A 20520-nucleotide genomic window follows, 5' to 3' on the forward strand; every position below is an offset into this window, starting at 1 on the left:
ACATTCACACTGCACATTTTCATATTATGAAAGTATAAACACTAATTCCACCAAATACAGCACAGTAGCGTCTGAAGCACTGAAATCAAAATTGTGATACACTTGTTAGCCAATCATAACTCGTGTCACGTGATCTCACCAGCCAATGACAGAAGATATTCAGAGCATAGGACGCGTGATGTAGTCAGCCAGTAGCAACATCATTGTTAAGTAGTGCAAACACACAAATAGGAAAAGTTAATGGTTTAAGTAAATACACATACAGTGCAGCTACAAGCAAAGCTAAGCTTTCACAAATAATATCAGTAGTCAAAACATTTTTGCTTTTAACCAGGGTGGCGTGCGAACAGTTTACAAACTTAGCTGCTTCAGAAATGATTCCATACTTGGCCCAAAGATCATGCCCCTTGGACATTAGACAGATCGCTCAGCTTCTGCATTATGAGAATGACTGCAAGGTCTTCCGCATATCCCCAACACCATTTATATACTCTGCACTGCTAGTGCTGCCACCTGCTGTCCATGAACTCTAACACAGGTGGTGGTCGTATTAACATGACTTGACTGTGTATATATCAGGGCTCATTTTAATGAAGAACAAGTGGTAAAGGTGATTTAATTGTAATCAAAAACAAGTGCAAAATTAACAAAACAGTAGTTACCATCTTTTGCTTTCTTTTTTTCTTTTTTAGTACTTGGTTCTTTTCCATTTGCCTCAGTTGTTATTAGTTTTCCTTCACTTTCTAACAGAAGCCCAGATGTTGGGTTGGTAGTAAATGGTTCAACCTGGAAAACACAGAATCACCACATTGTAACTGGAATACTCCTATACGCAGCAGCACTAATTTCAGCCACTACTCAGCTTTCAGTGATATTTCCATAAGGAACACACACACACACACACACACACACACACACACACACACACACACACACACACACACACACATAGTCCCTATAGAAGTGTTGAATGTGATGAAACTTGTTACATTGTGACATCAGAAAGTACTGCACAAGAGATAAAGTAGCACTTAGTTATGTCAGGTCATTTACTGTCATACAAATATATGAGTTTTGAACATATGTGCTGAAGAGCTGTAAACATGTTAGCATAGGATGAAAGAATTTTCGTCATGCTGCAGTGAAATCCATTTCAAATAGTGATGCAATGCTGGAGCACTGTTAGAGGATGTCAGTATTATTATCTGCTCTGAGTTTTCATGCAGCTAAGCTGTGCCACGGCTTGTATACACCTACATCTTTTCACAAATAACAGGCAATGAAATCTGAGGAAATAAAAAAAAAAAATAAAAAAAAATTCTCATGAAATATCCACCTATTTTAACTACTGTGATGGCTGACAGAGAAAGAAACATTACAGATGGGTATATCACAATCTATTATCCAAAATCATCATATTAGACAGATGCCTGGTTTGATCATCTTGTACTCTGCAGTATTATAGATGTTCCAAGTGGCTACAAACTGTGCATATTCTATTTTGCCCAACAGATATTGATTCCTCTCTGGCCTTCCCATTAATGTAATGTGTCTGAATCTTGGTTGGTGATTCACACACACAATGCACAGGTGGTTCGGTCAAGGACCTACTGCAATACTGTACTGGAACTCCAAACAATGGCAACAAGTTGGAACACCTAATTACTTCAGAACATAAGATTTTCAAAATAATCTAAAAGAGGTTAGCATATTCTATGACAATGTTGTATCTTTATTTGAAAATAGCTTTCCAGTATCTAATTAGAAAGGCATGATGAAAAAATCAGTAGTGAGGTTGGGGCATCTTGTAAATGGAACGGAGAAATTTATATTAGGAAGAACACACAGCTGTATACTACAGAAACTGATCACATTTATTAAGCAAAGTTACTATAAAGTCAAGAGGTGTGACCATCATATCAGAAATCTATGATCCTGACATCAAAATACAAAGTTAACTTTAGAGACTCGATACGTTTTAACTCAATTTTTCTCTCATTATTTACACAAACCACTTTTTTGGATGACGTAGCTTCAGATCTTAAGGTGAACGTAGTTGTACTGTAATTACTGTGCTGAAATTAAAACAGTAATTGCACCAGTCAGAATGCTGTTCTTGGGCACAGTATTTGCAACGACATATCAAGTGGTTGGAAGTTGCTTCAAATGGGTGTATAGGGACAACTGCCCTCAGCCTTGTGCAAAAGGTACCAAATGTTACTCAAGCTCTATTTTCTCCAATGGATACTGTCCCTTCTGCAGGAATTGCAGGATATGTAACTGTTTGTACACCTGACTGTTAATGACGTGTCAATGGTAGGTCTAGGAGCTCAATACAGGGGAAGCAGCAACCAGCAAACACTCAGGCTATTACACTCATCGACTGAAACAAAAAGTTTAAGCTGCTATCTTCCACTGAAACTGAAATGAGCCAGTGAGGCACACTACATCTTTTGGGACCAGTGTCAAGGGAAGGCAAGAGCAAAAGCGAAATGGCAGCAAGAGATTGGAAGCATCACCTTGTGCACTCCATGTATATGCCTGGGGGCCTCATTCAACATGTTGAAGAGGCTGCTCTGGCAGCCATTAGGGAAAAAGGTGCAACCACTGTCAGATTGTGGTGCACATTAAAATGAATGATGCCTGTCATTTGGATTGTCAGATTATACTTGGACCATTCCAGCAACTTGCACAGAGCGTTTGAAAGACCAGCCTTGCTCATGGAGTTTCAACAGAACAATTTGTACCATTGGCAACCGGACTGATTGGGGTGCTCTGCTTCTGAGCTGAGTAGAATGTTTCAATCAGATACTTCTGATGTTCTGTGCCAAGCAGCTGTGCAAAATGTACGATAGGTACAGAAAGCTGACTAAAATCTGAAATTGGGATATTTGCAATAAATCTAAGTTTGATTGAAAGAAAATGCTAATGAAAATGGAGGTGGTGTATTTCTTGCAGTAGACAAACTCAAATCAACTGAGACAGAAACTGAAGTTACATAGAAGACTGTTCGGCCACGACTCAGTATTAAGGGGGAGTGTAATCTTGTTAATGAATCTTTCTATCAGACACCAGACTCACTCACAAATGTAACTGAAAACTTTAGAGAAACCCTTAACTCGGTAATGTCTATGTTCTCAAATCATACTGTCACTGAAAGCGACTTCAATAATTGAAAAATCAATTGGGGTTACAGTTTTGTAAGCTGTGGGCACGACATCCTGTGAAATATTACTGAACGCCTATTCTGGAAGCTACCTATAAGAGACAGTTTGGAAACCCACTCATGATGAAAATGAATTGGACATGACCCCTCATTCAGGACATCCACATTGAAAATGTATCAGTGGCCATGGGGCAGTTGTAGTAACTATGATTGCAGAAATACAAAGAGCAGCTAAAACAGGTATGAAGTTTCAGATGGTCAGTAATCTACATAAATTGGCAGTCATGTCATATCTCAAATAAGAAGCACAACATTCACCTCTGGGCAGAAGCATGTAGAATAACTGTGGCTCAAGTTTAAAACAATGGTTGATCACACACTGTATAGATATGCATCTATTAGAACAGTTGATGAAGGGAAATACCCTCCTTGACATACAGTCACTGTAAAGATACTCACAAATTGCATGTGACTACTGCATAATAGGTGTAAAATAAAGCCTAGGGTTATAGAGGGATGATGAATGAAACATGTCTGTCTGTCAAGTGAGCACGATATTGTAGCAGAATCTTATCAAAAGATGTCTCATGAAACCCAAATAAATTGTGGTCATACGCAAAGACTGACACAGAAACTGAAGGCATAAAGCAAAATCAGAAATGGTGAATTTCATTTTCAAATGTTTTACTAAGGAAAATACATAATTACTGTCCTAGGTTACTTCATGCAACAATGCAAAGATGAGTGATATAGATATTAATGTCAGTGGTGATGAGACTTAGACTTATGAGGTGTGACTGAAAAGATCTTGGCCCACCCCTGAAATACTTGTCCTAGGTGAATGTCAAGTTTAGCAATTAATAATACATTCGTTTGCCAGGTTACATATCAAAATTTTTACACTACTGGCCATTAAAATTGCTACACAAAGAAGAAATGCAGATGATAAATGGGTATTCATTGGACAAATATATTATACTAGAGCTGACATGTGATTACATTTTCACGCAATTTGGGTGCATATATGCTGAAAAATCAATACCCAGAACAACCAACTCTGGCTGTAATAACAGCCTTGATACACCAGGGCATTGAGTCAAACAGAGCTTGGATGGCGTGTACACGTACAGCTGCCCATGCAGCTTCAACATGATACCACAGTTCATCAAGAGTAGTGACTGGCGTATTGTGACGAGCCAGTTGCTCGGCCACCATTGACCAGTCATTTGCAATTGGTGAGAGATCTGGAGAATGTGCTGGCCAGGGCAGCAGTCTAACATTTTCTGTATCCAGTAAGGCCCGTGCAGGACCTGCAACATGCGGTCATGCATTATTCTGCTGAAATGTAGGGTTTCGCAGGGATCGAATGAAGGGTAGAGCCATGGGTTGTAACAAGTCTGAAATGTGATATCCACTGTTCAAAGTGCCGCCAATGCGAACAAGAGCCGTGTAACCAATGGCACCCCATACCATCACGCTGGGTGATATGCCAGTATGGCGATGACGAATACACGCTTCCAATGTGCGTTCACCTCGATGTTGCCAAACACGGGTGCGACCATCATGATGCTGTAAACAGAACCTGGATTCATCCAAAAAAATGACGTTTTGCCATTCGTGCACCCAGGTTCGTCGTTGAGTACACCATCGCAGGCGCTCATGTCTGTGATGCAGCATCAAGGGTAACCGCAGCCATGGTCTCCGAGCTGATAGTCCATGCTGCTGCAAACATCATCGAATTGTTCATGCAGATGGTTGTCATCTTGCAAACGTCCCCATCTGTTGACTAAGGGATCGAGACGTGGCTGCACAATCCGTTACAGCCATGCGGATAAGATGCCTGTCGTCTCGACTGCTAGTGATACGAGGCCATTGGGATCCAGTCCAGCGTTCCATGTTACCCTCCTGAACCCACCGATTCCATATTCTGCTAACAGTCATTGGATCTCGACCAACGCAAGCAGCAATGCCGTGATACGATAAACCGCAATCGCGATAGGCTACAATCCGACATTTATCAAAGTCGGAAACGTGATGGTACGCAGTTCTCCTCCTTATACGAGGCATCACAACAATGTTTCACCAGGCAACGCCGGTCAACTGCTGTTTGTGTATGAGAAATCGGTTGGAAACTTTCCTCAGGTCAGCACGTTGTAGGTGTCGCCATTGGCGCCAACCTTATGTGAATGTTCTGAAAAGCTAATCATTTGCATATCACAGCATCTTCTTCCTGTCGGTGAAATTTCACGTCTGTAGCACGTCATCTTCATGGTGTAGCAATTTCAATGGCCAGTAGTGTATTAATGTCTTTTTTGTTTCATAAATTGGAGTCTGAAGTGTCCAAGATGTATACATTTTGAAAATTGTACAAAGAGGGCAAGTGTGCGGACAGCCAATACATACTGAAAATGGGCACGAGTGTACAGCAGATCCATAATGACATGATGGAAACAATAGGGAAGGAGTCCCGTTACTGGGAAGGATTCCCCAAACTGTTCCACAATGAAAAAATGGGTGGTCGAATTCAAGGGGGGCAAAACCTCTGTCCAGGGTGCACTTTTCAGTGGAAGACTGGTAACAGCAAATACGGAGGAAAATGTCACTGCAATCTGGGATATCATCATGACAGCCAAAGTGTGACAGAATGCTGCATTGCTGAGAGTGTGAGTGTATCTCAGGAACGCATTGGACACATCATAAGAGTTGTAATTGACATGCACAAGGACTCTTGTCAATAGTCCCCCCCCCCCCCCCCTCCACCCACCAAAAAAAAAAAAAAAAAAAAATTATATATATGTTGACAGCAGAAAACTAACACCAGAAACATGTCAGGTGTATTGAAAGTTTGAGCATTTTTGAGGCAGATCCTATGATGTTTCTCAAATGTTTTGTGACAATGGATGAAGCATGGGTCCACCACTTTCAATTCACATCCAAAGTTCAATTGAAATGCTGGAAAGACCTATCTTCACCCACACCAAGAAGTTCAAGTCTGTCACATCAGTTGGTAAGGTGATGATCTCTGTTTTTTGGGATTTGAGGGATGTTAGCCTGGCTGAATACATCAAAAAGGGCAAAACAGTGAACTTGTATATTACAATGCTCAACCAATGTGTGTGTGTGGGAGGCCATCAAAGTTGAACAGGTCGGAATGTTGATAAAACAAGTGCTCCTTCATCAGGGCAATGCGCCCACACACAGATCTGTCATTGCAATGTCTGCCATCAAGTCCTGTGCCTTTGAACTGCTTTGGCATTCACCTTATTTGCCGAATTTGGGCCCCTCTGACTTTTATCTCTGACCTAAGCTCAAGAAACATCTATCTGGAACCCATTTCTGTTCAGATGATGATATGTCACACCTGTGGTAAAGGCCTTTTTTGCCACACAGGAAGAACCATACTACCAGGAGGATATAGTGGATCTGCAGCAGCAGTAGCGAAAGTATGTGGCCCTAAAAGGGGACTACATTCAAAAATAGCCATAAACATTTGGACTCTATTAACCTTTATTGGGTATGCCAAGAACTTTTCAGTCACACCTCATAGTTGCTCCACTACTAGGTGCAAGTACCAAGTTCTGTTCAGCCAACTCAATCAGCTGCCATGTTTTCTGCTTCTTGCCAGTTCATGTTTGTGTATCAAAGACCCTTTGTGAAAGTTCATTTCCAGGTGTAATGAGGTCTTTCTCTACTTTTTCATTTATTCATTGGTTTCCACAACAGTGCTGATTTGGCCATTCTTCCATCTTCAATGCACAGAATCTGCCCACAAGCTTCATTCTTCTTCCAGAAACCATTTTATGCAAGCTGCCTAGACTAATACTTCTTGGCACATCATCATTTGAAACAAGGTCACAACAGCTGATCATCAAAATTCGTGGCAAAATCATCATTGGTGAAAAATATTGAGACTGTGTGTGATTTTTCTGACATTTTCCAGGTCTAGCAGGTGTACTTGAAAAACTGGTAGCATGACACAGGAGTAAAGCTGAATCTTTGTGGACATACTTGTGGTGTCTAACTGCCATATGGATCACATTCGTTGGGAGACTGTAAAAAATTTTACCACTTCTGATGGTAATGTCTGCATCTAGGATCCCATTATTACAGATAAGGCAGCCAATATATGGAAATCAGTCAAGATCTTGTAGTACCTTCTGTAACATTATAATTTGAGTAGATAAATTTCCACATGTTATGCGCATTGTTTTTGTTTTAGCACTATTTATTTTTGTTCATACAGAACTGGCCATTCCATCCAGTTTGGTAGTCATTAATTGCAAACCTTGTGGTGCTTCTGCCAGAAGAACGATGTCAACAACAAAATCCAGAACTAGATTGCTCATTCAAAAACCCATGCTGGAGTTGGTCACAATGTTTCTCATTAGGAAATCTATGACTGATATATCAACAAAGTCTAGATGCAGTGGGCAGTTGAATTCTACACATTTCATTACATTTCACAGAACAAATATTTGTTCAAAGCAGGATTTCACACTTCGAAAGCCAGCTGGTTTACCTTGTAGTCGACAATCTGATGCTTCTTGTATCCTTTTTAGGAGGATGAGGCAAAAGACTTTGCCTGGCACCATGAGAAGCACAATACCTATCCAATTTGTACATTTGGTTTGATTTCCTTTCTTCAGTAGTTTAACAATGATCCCGTGATTTCAGTCTTCTGGAACTTGCCTTGTTTATCAACAGGTATTGCACAATTTACGAAGGTGGTGAAGCAAGTCTGGACCTACATATTTCAGAATTCCAGCTGTAATTTCATCCAATGAGCTGCTTTATTGTTTTAAGGTGTTGTGATTGCTGCGCACCTGTCTGCTTCTGTGATATAACCTGTTTTTACCATTATCTCTTGCATTTCTGGTACATTTTTGAAGTTGCTGCATTAAATGGATTGGGCTGATTTAAAGTTCCTCTGAAGTATTCAACCCATCTGGTAGCTCATTCATCTTTTGTGATCAGAAGCTTGCCATTTTTATCCTTTATGGAACTCTTTTAAAAACTATGGGCTCCACTAAGTTCTCGAATGATATGTTAAAATGTCGAGGCAGCATTTTGCACCTCTCTGCCTTCCCACTCAAGCCACGATTTTTGTTGACTCTACAACCACTTGACTCAATAGTCTAACATGGCCTATTTTTGTCTAGGTAATTGAAGCCATTGTTGAGCTTTAGCTTGTTCATGCCATTGTTTTACCATTTTTGTTTCATCCATCAGATGCCAATTTTGGTCTTGAATCCATTGCTCTTTCTATGTTCCTCTTCATCATCCAGTTCTCTCTTCAGCACATGTACTCCCAGAATCCTTTAATCGAAGCCATTGTGTTTCAATGTCACCAGGTAGTCAGGTAGCTCTTGAAGTGCCTGGATAAATTTTTAAGGCTGATTACAAATAAGTTTTCTACTTCCTTTTCCACATCAAATGGTTGCTTAGGTTGTCAGTGATGCTGCAATTTAAACTTCATTTTCAAGTCTGCTCAGGCCAAGAAATGATACAACCAAACATCTGCAGTATGATAGGGCCATGTTTTTAACAAAGATGACTTCCATGAGCTATTTATACAAATTTAACCAATTTCATTTAGAGTGTTTCCATCAGGTAAACACCAGGTCGTCTTATGTATCATTTTATGTTGAAAGGAACTATTGCTTATACATAGCCTGTGAAGGCTACATCTAAAATCGCTAACATTAAACAAAACTACAGATCTCAATGAAATCTCTGTCATATTTTATACAGAATTTACAGCCGCTGATTTAAATTCCATTTACCAAAACATACAATAGACCCCTCGAACAGAAAACTGCTAAATGATTGGAAGGAAGCACAGCCCACAACTAATAACAAAAAGGGTAACAGAAGTGTTTAACAAAAGTACTGCCCATCATTCTTGGCGTCCACTGTTGTTGTGTCTTAGAATGTTATGAGATCAAACATAATGAGGTAGCTCCTACAAAATGCCCTTTTCCCCCAAGTCAACTGGCATAGATTCCGAAAACAGAATTCATGTGAAAACCAACTTGCACTTTTGTCAGTCAACAGCTGGAAAGCCAGCAATCAAGGTACTGGATGGATGTGATGTTTCTTGATTTCTGGAAAGCACTTGATTGGTGCCACATGAACATTTATTAATTTTTGGTTGGTCTGATGATTTCTTATTAGGGAGGATGCAACATGTTATCTTGGAAGCTGAGTCATTGACACATCAAGTACCTTCAAACTTACCCTATCAGATGTTTCACGATCTATATTACCCATCTGGCAGACAATATTAATAAAAAAACCTTAGCCTTTTTCCCAGTTTTTATAATTATCAATAATGAAATACTATCTCAAGAAAGAGTGGCACAAATACATAGTCAGAGCTTCATAAGATTTCAAAATTCTGCAAAGACTGGCAACTTGTTTTAAATGTTCAGAGATAAAAAACTGTGCTCTTTACAATGTAGAAAAACTGAACCTTTAACAAAGTGCAGAGAAGTTTTGTCTTATGGCTTCAACATCAATGAGTCACAATTGGAATCGGTGAATTCATAAAAATACCTCTGGGCAACAAATTGTAGAGAGATGAAATGACTCGCACAGGTTCACTCGTCGTTAAGGTAGGTGGCACACTTCAGGATACTGTGAAACTGCTGTCACTGTACAAAGGTGACTGCTTACAAATCAGCTGTGTGTTCCATCTTAGAATATTGCTCTAGTGGTCCCCATAACAAGACTAACTGGGGGCACACAACATACACAAAGAAGGGCTGCACAAATGGTCACAGGCTAGTCTGACACACAGGTGAATGTCGCAGAAATTTTGAAAAAACTGAAATGGCAGACACCTGAAGACAGATGCCAATTATCCCATGAAAGCCCAATCACAAAATTTCAGGATCCAGTATTAAGTTAATAATCTACATACATTTTTCATCAATCTACACTGCTGACTGAAAGCACTGCAGTATGTATGAACACCATTTACTTCAGAAAGTGAGTGACTGACTGTACTTGATGCCATGCTATTGAAAATTTGAATGATAGACAGTCACCTTAATTTTTTCCCTGAAAATTTGGGTGTTGATAGTGAGGAACAATACCAGTACTTTCATCAAGACACAAAAGTGATGGAAAGATGGTGTCAGAGCCATTAGAATAACAATATGATGGGAGATAAGAATAACAATATGATGGGAGACAACAGTGTCCCTCTTCACTCAGACTAACAACTGATAATTAATTAGATAAAAATCATATTAGATGTTTTAAGAGAAGAGAAAGGAAATATAAGCCTTCAGATACATAATAATTATGCAATAATTTTTGCATTTCAATAAAGCCTTTTTTCATACTGAAAAATCAAACTAATGTTTATTTCAGATACATCTGTTTTGTTAATCCTTCGTTTATAGCAAAAACCACATCATAACAGAACTGTCAAAAGTAGAAAAAATGGAGATCGTGGACAGATTCAGTACACAAAAAACTGTGATTAAGTTATTATCTACCAAAAAGTAATAATAAAAAAATGCTTCGTTGGCCTCTGTCAGTCTCCATAGCAAGTCAGCTTTTCCCCACACCCTTTACGCATCTGACATGGGCAGTAAAACAGTAGACTTACTGGTAATGTTTTGTGGTACTGTTGTTTCCAAACATATTTCTGAAACTACTGATGTTAATTTTGTGCTGGCAAAGATTAAGTGGAAAGCAATTTATAATATTTTTCTTTTACCAGAGGCTTATCCAAGTGTTCATCCAGAGTCAGCATGTCAGCAGTTGTCGACTCATCTTCCACTGCCTCTTTGGGATGACGTCGTCCAGATTTTTTCTTCTTAACTCCAGATTTAGAGCCCTTCTTTGACTTTTTTACAGTTTTAGCTTCTTCAGTTTTGACAGACTTCTTTTTACTGAGATCATTGGAATCTTTTTTAGTGGATACATTGGAGGCACTATGAGAATGTGGCACAGCAAGTGTTTCATCTTCTCGAAGAGGTCTGAAACATACATTAAATCGAAGAAGAAAATATTAATTTCTAATAAATTGTAATGCAAAATAGAGCTGCCAAAGGGCAGTAAAGAGAGAAGCAACATTGACAAGAAGGTAGATAAAATTATACTGTCAACATCTCCTAAAAAGGAATATGGACGCAAGCATGTGTCAGGTAATCCACTGAAGACATGAAGTGTGTAAACAAGTCCACAATCACATTTGGCACTTTATTTATAAATGTCCGTCTTCCTTTGCATATGCTATACAACTCATATTACTGATTTCGGCTTACTGCCATTATCAGATCATTAGAAGTATTCACATTAAAATACCGTCGTTGAATAATAATGGATACAGGTGTACCCTTGTGTACAATTTATTCGATGAATGAGATTTTTATCTGAATACTTTTAATGATCAGCTGATGGCAGTAAGTCAAAACCAGCAACGAGAGTTATATAACATATGTGACAAAGACAGGCCTTTAAGCATAATGTGTTAGGCAATTCAGAAATAAGGGGAAAATGTCAATGGTTATCTCATTCTGCTCTGGGTCACGATTCAGACAGCTGAATTTATTTAAATGAATTATACAACAGTGTAAGAAACTTATGGCATAACGAATATATACATTGAAATAAACAGTTTTAGTCTGCTACGCAATTCATTAGCAATAAGTTGCACTTCATTGAAAACATCATTACTCTAAAATTAACACTGTATAATGAGGCCTGCATTGTTATTTCTTAATTAAGGTGCTTTGCATTACGTATAATGTGCACTATATCATGATACAGGTTCTATATGCCACATAGTGAATGAGAGAGAGAGAGAGAGAGAGAGAGAGAGAGAGAGAGAGAGAGAGAGAGACCTCAGAATTTATGTGAAAACACTTAGAGCTTTTTAAATGAAATGAACGTTATGGACATTCTACATCTTTATTCTTTGTTTCTACACATTTGCAGCCCGCTGTCACTAGAGGACTCTGAATTGTAGCATGTAACATGGCAGTGTGTAATGTAACTATGTTGGTGCTTGAGAAACAGCATGTAGTAATTGAGGTTTGAACTTTATGACACATGAAACACCCTCTCCTTCAGCACAACAATGTCAGACCACCCGAGTGCTGTGACATCTGCAACAATCTGACACCTTTGGTCCACTGTCATTGATCATCCTCCATCCAGTCCCAACTTGGCCCCATCCAATTTCCATGCACCAAAAGGAGGCATTACTTTTCATCATGCCCTAGTACAATACACTATTGGAACCATTCCTCATTTTTTCCCCTTAATAAAGGCACGAAGAATACATGTAGCTGAAATTGAAAATGCGTTTCCGTTGAAAGCGACTGTAAGAAAAATAAAATATTGTTTTTATTATCTGATATATGGTCAATTAACATATCGAAAAGAAACCCATCATTGAATGAAATAAGTTGGGAGCTCAATTCTGTTCAACCTGCCTATGTTTTGGAAACTTGTCCCTTTCAGCAGCATCTACATCTACATTTGCGTTGATACTCCACAAGCCACCATACAGTGCATGGTGGAGGGTACCTTGTACCACTACTAGTCATTTCCTTTCCTGTTCCACTCGCAGATACAGCAAGGGAAAAGCAATTGCCTATATGCTTCCACATGAGGCCTAATTTCTCATATCTTATCTTCGTGGTCCTTATGCTCAATGTATGTTGGTGGCAGTAGAATCGTGTGGCAGTCAGCCTGTTCTCTAAACTTTTGTAATAGTGTTTCTCATAAATAACGTCACCTTCCACCCGGGGATTCCCATTTGATTTCCCGAAGCATCTCCGTAACACATGTGTAGTTCGAGCCTACTGGTAACAAATCCAGCAGCCTGCCTCTGAATTGCTTGAATGTCTTCCCCCTATCTGACCTTGTACGGATCCCAAACACTTAAGCAGTACACAAGAATAGGTTGCACCAGTGTCCTATATGCAGTATCCATTACAGGTGAGCCACTCTTTCCTAAAATTCTCCCAATAAAGCATAGTCAACAATTCGTCTTCCCTACCACAGTTCTCACATGCTTTTTCCATTTCATATCGCTATGCAACATTACACCCAGATATTTAAACGACTTGACTGTGTTAAGCAGGACACTAGTAATACTGTATCCAAACATTACAGATTTGTTCTTCCTACTCATCCGCATTAACTTACATTTTTCCACATTTGGAGCTAGCTGCCATTCGTCTTGTATCTTACTACAGTCACTCAACTTTGACACCTACTTGAATACTTGCCACTGAGTACAATAAACAGGGTTCCTGTACTTAAGAAGTCTTCAAGCCACTCATGTACCTGGGAACCTATTTCATATCCTCATACCTTCTTTAACAGCCTTCAACGGGGCATTGCGTAAAATGCTTTCCGAAAATCTAGAAATATGGAATCTGCCTGTTGCCCTTCATCCATAGTTTGCAGTATATCATGTGAGAAAAGGGCAAGCTGAATTTTGGACGAGCAGTGCTTTCTAGAACCATGCTGACTCATAAACATAAGCTTCTGAGTTTATTTTATTCAAACTGAGAATATGTTTACGGATTCTGCAGCAAACCGAAGTTAGGGATATTGGTCTGTAATTTTGCGGGTTCGTTCTTTTTCCTTTCTTACATACTGGAGTCACCTGCACTTTTTTCCAACCACTTTTAACTTTTTACTGGGCGGGACATTCATGATAAATGCAGGCTAGGTAAGGGGACAACGCCGTAGAGTACTCTTTGTAAAGCCGAATTGGGATTCCATCTGGATCTGGTGAATTATTTGCTTTCAAATCTTTCAGTAGTTTCTGTATGCCAGGTATGCTTATTACTGTGTCATCCTTACGGGAGTCCATCCAATGGTCAAATTACGGTATGTTTGCACGATTTTCCTGTGTGAGTGATTTCTTGAATGTGAAATTTAAAACTTTGGTTTTCATTTCGTTACCTTCAACTGCCACACCAGACTGATCAAAAAGGACTGAATGGAGGCCTTCAACACGCTTAGTGATTTTACATGGGACCAGAGTTTTATCTGGCTGTCCCTGATCTTTTGCTACAGTGCAAAGGTGGTAGTAGCTGTATGCTTCATGCATCTCTCTTTTCATAGGTGCACGAATCACTACTAACCTTTGCTTGTCATCATTTATACGTTCTCTTTTGAACTGAGAGTACAACAGCCTCTGCTTTGTCAACATCATATGAATTTCATTATTAAACCATGGTCGATCTTTTCCATCCTTTATCCACTTACTAGGCACATAACTCTCCAGACCACAATTTACTATCTGCTTAGACTTTGCCTATAATTCCTCTACATTCATCTCACTGGAACTAAGTGATGCCAGTTTTTTGTCTAAGTAAAATGTTAATGACTGCTTATCTGCTCTATCTAGCAGAAACATTCTCCTAGCCTTCTTGACTGATTTATAAACTTTCATAATGGGTGATTGAAGGTATCATGCTTTATGAGGGACTGGTGTTGGAGGCAGGGGCAAAATTTCAAGCTAATTCAATCACATTGCCACTACAAAATAATTGCTTCACAGTGAATTTCAATATGAGATTCCATATGATGATGTCTACATTCAAGGGCGTGGTGGAATGTTACTGAGATACTTATTAACAATCTTCTGAGAACTAATGTACTCAGTTAATTGGTAATTACTGCCAGATTACATTAAGGCAAGCAGTCAAGTGCTTATATCCAAGTATGTGGGATCTGAGATCTGACATTTAGGAAAGAGGCTGTATTAGTTATGTAGTGAAGTAGAGTTACAAACATGGTACAAAACAGAGATGAGTATTGTATTATCTGATTTTAGTGGTGGCAGTATGCTGAAAGAGGAGTATTTATTTCTTATGCTTGTCATATTCCAAAACATACAATTGTAGCTACTCAAATCACTATCACACTCAACAAGTGGTCATCATCATCATCATCATCATCATTATCATGATGATAGCCATTTGTGTGATAAAATGCTTCTCAACATACATTGAAACAATGTTTCCTATAATTTTACCTGGTTGCATGTCTCACCATCTCTGTAGAGATGACCTCAACTGAAATTTAGTCTGACTTATAGAACTCATGATCCAATGCTGGATTCCAGTATGCAGTTATAAATATATTATATGCACTGACGGCATAGATATGGGTTGTCATCCACAATTTCAACAACTAACATTGGTGGGTACTGTAGCTGGTAATAACAGGCTAAATAATATCTTCCTTCCAGCATCTTCCTAGTATTATATTCCAGCAAGACAGTGTCTGCCTGGATCCTAGCTGAAATGTTCAAACTTTCCTTGCTGTAGTGCTGAAGACACTGCTTCCTGTTTAAAATGTTGAATTGTTACACAGAGGGTACAGGTAAACTTCTGCAATACACATTTAATTAAGCTTATTATGTGTCTTCAGCCTCCAAACATATGGTCCAATGACTGGCTTTAGAGTGTCTTGTGGCATCAGAGGACACTGAATGCCCCATTTCTGCATGAGCTATTCATCCATAATTGTCCTTCCAGCAAAGTACACACATGCGTAAACAAGCCAAAGTTACAGGTCACAAGAACTTGGAAGTGAGAACTATTAAGTAGTCACCACACATATTTCATCAATGAGTGCTGTGTTGTCATTACAAAAGAAATTATTGTTGATAAATGACTCCACAAAGATCTACCTGAGGCAGGCATTGTTCCATGACCATTTCCCAAATAACACCATATATTTCAACACCACTTTCACAATAATGAAAAATAGTTACCTGTATCTTCATAAAAACTGAAAATTTTGAGACTACAATACATGGGCACTACCCTCTTCAAAACACACACCTCTTGTTTTGCAACTTGACTAGAACATTTTAACACAATGCTATTGATACAGCAAACTGTATCACTTGCAATTTTTTAGTACTTCTTTCCACCATATGTCATAATATGCCATCATCATCTCTGTCACACAGAGCAAGAACAAAAACAGAAGCTTTTAGACATTAAGAAGCACACACAAGAGAGAATGAGAACTTTGCTAAATTTCTGCCAGAACTTTCCTTACTGTAATTAGGGGGAGGGCACAGGTTCATAAATTTATTGTGGCCTTGTAAAACTACAGTAGCAAACAAGCCCAAGGATACCTCTACCTTGTGATACAACACAAACTGGTTTTCATCCACTTGTTTCTGCACTATAGGATTATTCTACTTATTTATTGACAGAGGAAGTCAATGTGGATGAGGGCATTTATAAAGCTACATTAAATCCTCCAATATGCTGAACAATCTTAGCATGTTAGTATGATGTGTAAAGCCTCTCTTAGCATTAGAGTTATTTCCTGAAAGCACTAACCATGTACAGAAGTATGTTCAGACCTTTCCATTTGAAAACCAAGACTAAACTGTACCAATATCATTTGTATAGTGTTCTCAACAACATTTAATTGCACTATTTTGTCGAAACTTTACATTTTGAGAACTGTAGCAATAATACTACAAGGTCTATAACTAAAAGAGCAATCTGCCACAAGTATGGTTTAAAAAGGTTTATTTGAATCAAACCATGGCTCCTTTCAGATTTCTTACAAATCCATCTAAAGACAGTTGTTTCGAGAAGTAGTGGCTCTGGTCACGAAAACTGAAAATCACTGGGAGAGCAATGTGCTGACAACATGCCCCTCCTTATCCAGTGATGCCTATCAGCTGAGGATGACACGGTGGTCGGTCGGTACCATTGGGCCTTCTGAGGCCTGTTCAGACAGTTTAATTTAGTATCAATGCAATACAAACTACTTACATCTTTATTTTAAAATCTCCATGTGAATGATAGCCATTATGTTCAAACTTATCTCCATCACTATAATTGAAAATTTACCTTATTGTTCTTATTCACTGTATGCAGGTTTTGGTATTGTTTATATATAAACCTTTGTATGTGTAATTCTAGCCATTCAGCATATTAGAAATTATTGTAAATAATTTTACTTCTCTTTTTGGTTTTTTAATTAATTTCATTGCACTAGCAAAGACATATTTTACTAAACCCACACATTCTTATAGCATCAGTAAACTAACACCTTTACCACTGTAATGAATTTGAAAATATTGTTTCTGTTACTCATGTGAAGCTTTGTAAATGTTAATCATGTGTGCTGCCATTAAACAGGGAATGGTGTGGTTTCAAGTGTTTTCCAGTGAATTTAACAGCACTCACATAGTGCACATCCACATGTGTGTTGATTTTAAAATTCATAACAAAACACTAGCCGATTTTGTCACACAGAATCATATAGCACATTTTACATTTTAATAACTTTAAAACCTTTTCATAAATGTTTTGATAGAGATCAAAAGAACTAAATCTCTAGTAAATTTTAGCAAACAGAAAACAAATCACTGTTTGTGTGTCCTAGTGCAGCAAACCAATAACAAATTTGAACGGCGGCCCCAGCAAGAAAATAATGAAACATGTAACAACCGTCTGAAGATGGAGTTGTAAGAAATGGTTTGATTCAAATAAACCATTTTAAGCCATACTTATGGCTTGTTGCTGTTTCATTTACAAACTTTATAATATTTAATTGGTTAAAAAAAGAATACAACTTATGCATTTGCTGCTTAGTGTATTAAGGGACACAGCAATAACAGTTAATGGAAACGTATCGGGAAAAGGGTACAGATCTCATAATCATGTTCCTGGTTTTGGAAAAAAGCATATGACAGTGTGCCAAGGTTTACGATCTGGAACTGTTTAGAAAAACTAATGGTTACAAATTCCCTAAGAAGGGGGATACAAATGCTATATGAAGACTGCTAAAGTGGTGTACAAGTGGGCAATGGCAGATCAGACTGGTTCAGGACAGAGAGAGGGGTTTGTAACAGGGTAATGCATGTTCCCCATTAGTTTTCATTGCACTTACAGAAGTGATTATAAAGGAAATGGTTATTTGCTTATCGTGTAGTTATATGGAGAGAAACAGAACTAGAGCTGCAGGGAAGATTAGATGAATGGAACTCCAAGTTTAAAGAGTACCAGCTGACAGCAAGCAAGAGAAAAACTGTAGCAATTATTGTGAGCAGGACATCTGCCCAGGGCCATCCGATGCTAGTGGGAGAGGAAACTGAATATGTGGACACTTTCAGTTACTTAGGAAGCCCAATATAAGGGAATGGAATTTCCTAACCAGAAGTACAGAACAGAGCAAGAAAGGGACCTAAAATTTTTCGTGATGTGTGGAACCTTGTGTGGGACAAGGGACATTCTGTGAGAGCCAAACAGACCAAGCTTAAAACATATCTGCCGATTATGACAGACAGCTTGGAGTGCTGTGTAATTAATAAGGCAGATTTGAGCAAGTTACATGCATGCGAATAAAGTTTGTGTCCACCCTTGCAGAAGACAACAAGAGATAAAATTAGGAATGAAGACAACAGAGCACATACTGAAGAGGATCTGTCAATGGCAGGGAGACTGAGTGCTACACAGTTCAAGTGGTTTTCGATATGTGTAGAGGATGAAGGATAGCTGCCTGCCAAAACAATACTTTATTAGAAATGTTCAGAGGATAAGACCAATACTATGACCTGGAAAAAGAGAGCTGGATCAGATTCAGGAAGATCTGAAGACTAGAAGAGAAAACTGGGAAACAATATCAATACAAGAAGTATATCGAGACAAGTTTCCTGGGCTAGTTTACTAGTCAGTGTTTAGCAGTGTTGTATTCCTGATCCTTATTTTCTGTGTCTTTAAAGTGTGCACGAGGGCTGTCCACCTTGGTACTCATACTTAAATTGTGGTAAGCTATTTGATGTAACTGTTCTGAGTATCAACAAGCTGAATCATGAATAGGTTATGAATTATGATTTTGACCACTCGACCACGGAGCAAAAATAATGTTGTGAAACTTTAGGTCTTACTTAACTGTAATGTATGTATGGATGAATGAGTGTGACAGGTTGGTAGTTGGGAAGATGAATGCTTGACTTAGTTTTATTGGCAGAATTTTTGAAAGTGCAGCTCGCATATAACAGTGATGGCTTGTGAACCCTACTGTAATCCATTCTTCAGTACAGCTTGAGAGTTTGGAATCCCCAACAGGTCGGATTAAAGGAAGACATTGAAATAATTCAGAGGCATGCTGCTAGATTTGGTACCAGTAGTTTTGATTAGCACCTAAGTATTACAGAAACGCTTCATTAACTCAGTTGGGAATCTTCAACTTTTGTAGTCCTGTCATCCCCAGTTGTGTATAATATAAGCTGAGTAACACCATGGTGTAGTGGTTATGTATGTTGTATGGAGGGTCATGAGTTCAAAACTCACCTGGACTGTACAATTTTAACTTCGATATTCGGTTTGAGTACATTCTAGAAGTATCCACAAATGTCAAGAATCATTGTATTGGAATATTCTATAGCTGTATATATACTTAACGTGTTCTGGCTGGAGGCAGTTCGCGCTGCGCTCTTGTATGTGCAAGTGCTGAATAAACCTTCGTAAGTGAAGTTGGTGTTCGTCATTCATCTAATTGCTCTTTCTTCTAGGTGACATTATTCTGGTGAGGACGCTGGGTATTGGAACTCATGATAGCACACATTATCTACGACACAGCGGCTCCCATCAGGCCACAACAGAGCCGCCATTTACGTGGCGAGAAACCCGAGTTAAAGCCATATTCAACAGATCGCAATCTACTGGAGACAAAAGAACAAGAGGACATTACAATGACAGCAACTGTGTGCCACCACATGAGATATCCTTCCGGGTTCTCTGGTGACGATGGCCAAGATCCCAACAAGGGGCTGAAAGGTATATGAGCACATAGCCAAATTTAACAAATGGGATGACACCGTGTGTTTGGCTAATGTATTCTTTTACTTGGAGGGCACTGCCAAGCAATGGTATGAGAACAACGAGGAGAAGTTCACAAGCTGGGAAGTATTCCAGGTGGAACTGCACAAGTATTTTGGCAACACACAACAACAGAATTGCAAGGCTGAAGATAAATTAAAGTGCAGGGCACACTGTCCAGGAGAAACTACAGCATCTTACATTCATGACGTCTTGGAGCTGTATTAAATAGTGGATCCTAGAATGAAGGAGGAAGATATGATTGCACATCTCATGAAGGGTGTTGCGGAGGACATGTAACAAGCACTACTCCTGAGGAGGGTTTTGACAGCAGGCGACTTCAAAAAATTGTGCCAGTAAATCGAGACAATTCATCAAAAAAGAATTACACGCAAGAAATGTGAAACGCTTCCAAACATCATATCAATGTCTGTGATGGAGGAATCAACTGATTTCACAAGTGTTTTTCGTCAGATAATGAGACAGGAAGTTCAGAAGGCTCTTGGATTGCAC

The 20520-nt window shown here is 38.9% G+C and overlaps 1 protein-coding gene across 3 annotated transcripts in view; it reads right to left on the reverse strand.

The window, feature by feature from the left end:
- Positions 1 to 20520, reverse strand: part of LOC126248173 (AP-3 complex subunit delta-1) — a 507526-nt gene that overhangs the window by 236980 nt on the left and 250026 nt on the right. For all 3 annotated transcript variants that reach the window (XM_049948943.1, XM_049948941.1, XM_049948942.1), the window contains exons 21-22: positions 10896 to 11157; positions 663 to 786 (exon numbers count right to left, since the gene is read on the reverse strand). In XM_049948943.1, the coding sequence (XP_049804900.1) occupies positions 663 to 786; positions 10896 to 11157 (386 nt within the window). The remainder of the gene's footprint in view (positions 1 to 662; positions 787 to 10895; positions 11158 to 20520) is intronic.

The sequence above is a fragment of the Schistocerca nitens genome, chromosome 3, assembly GCF_023898315.1.
Source record: "Schistocerca nitens isolate TAMUIC-IGC-003100 chromosome 3, iqSchNite1.1, whole genome shotgun sequence".
Classification (NCBI taxonomy): domain Eukaryota; kingdom Metazoa; phylum Arthropoda; class Insecta; order Orthoptera; family Acrididae; genus Schistocerca; species Schistocerca nitens.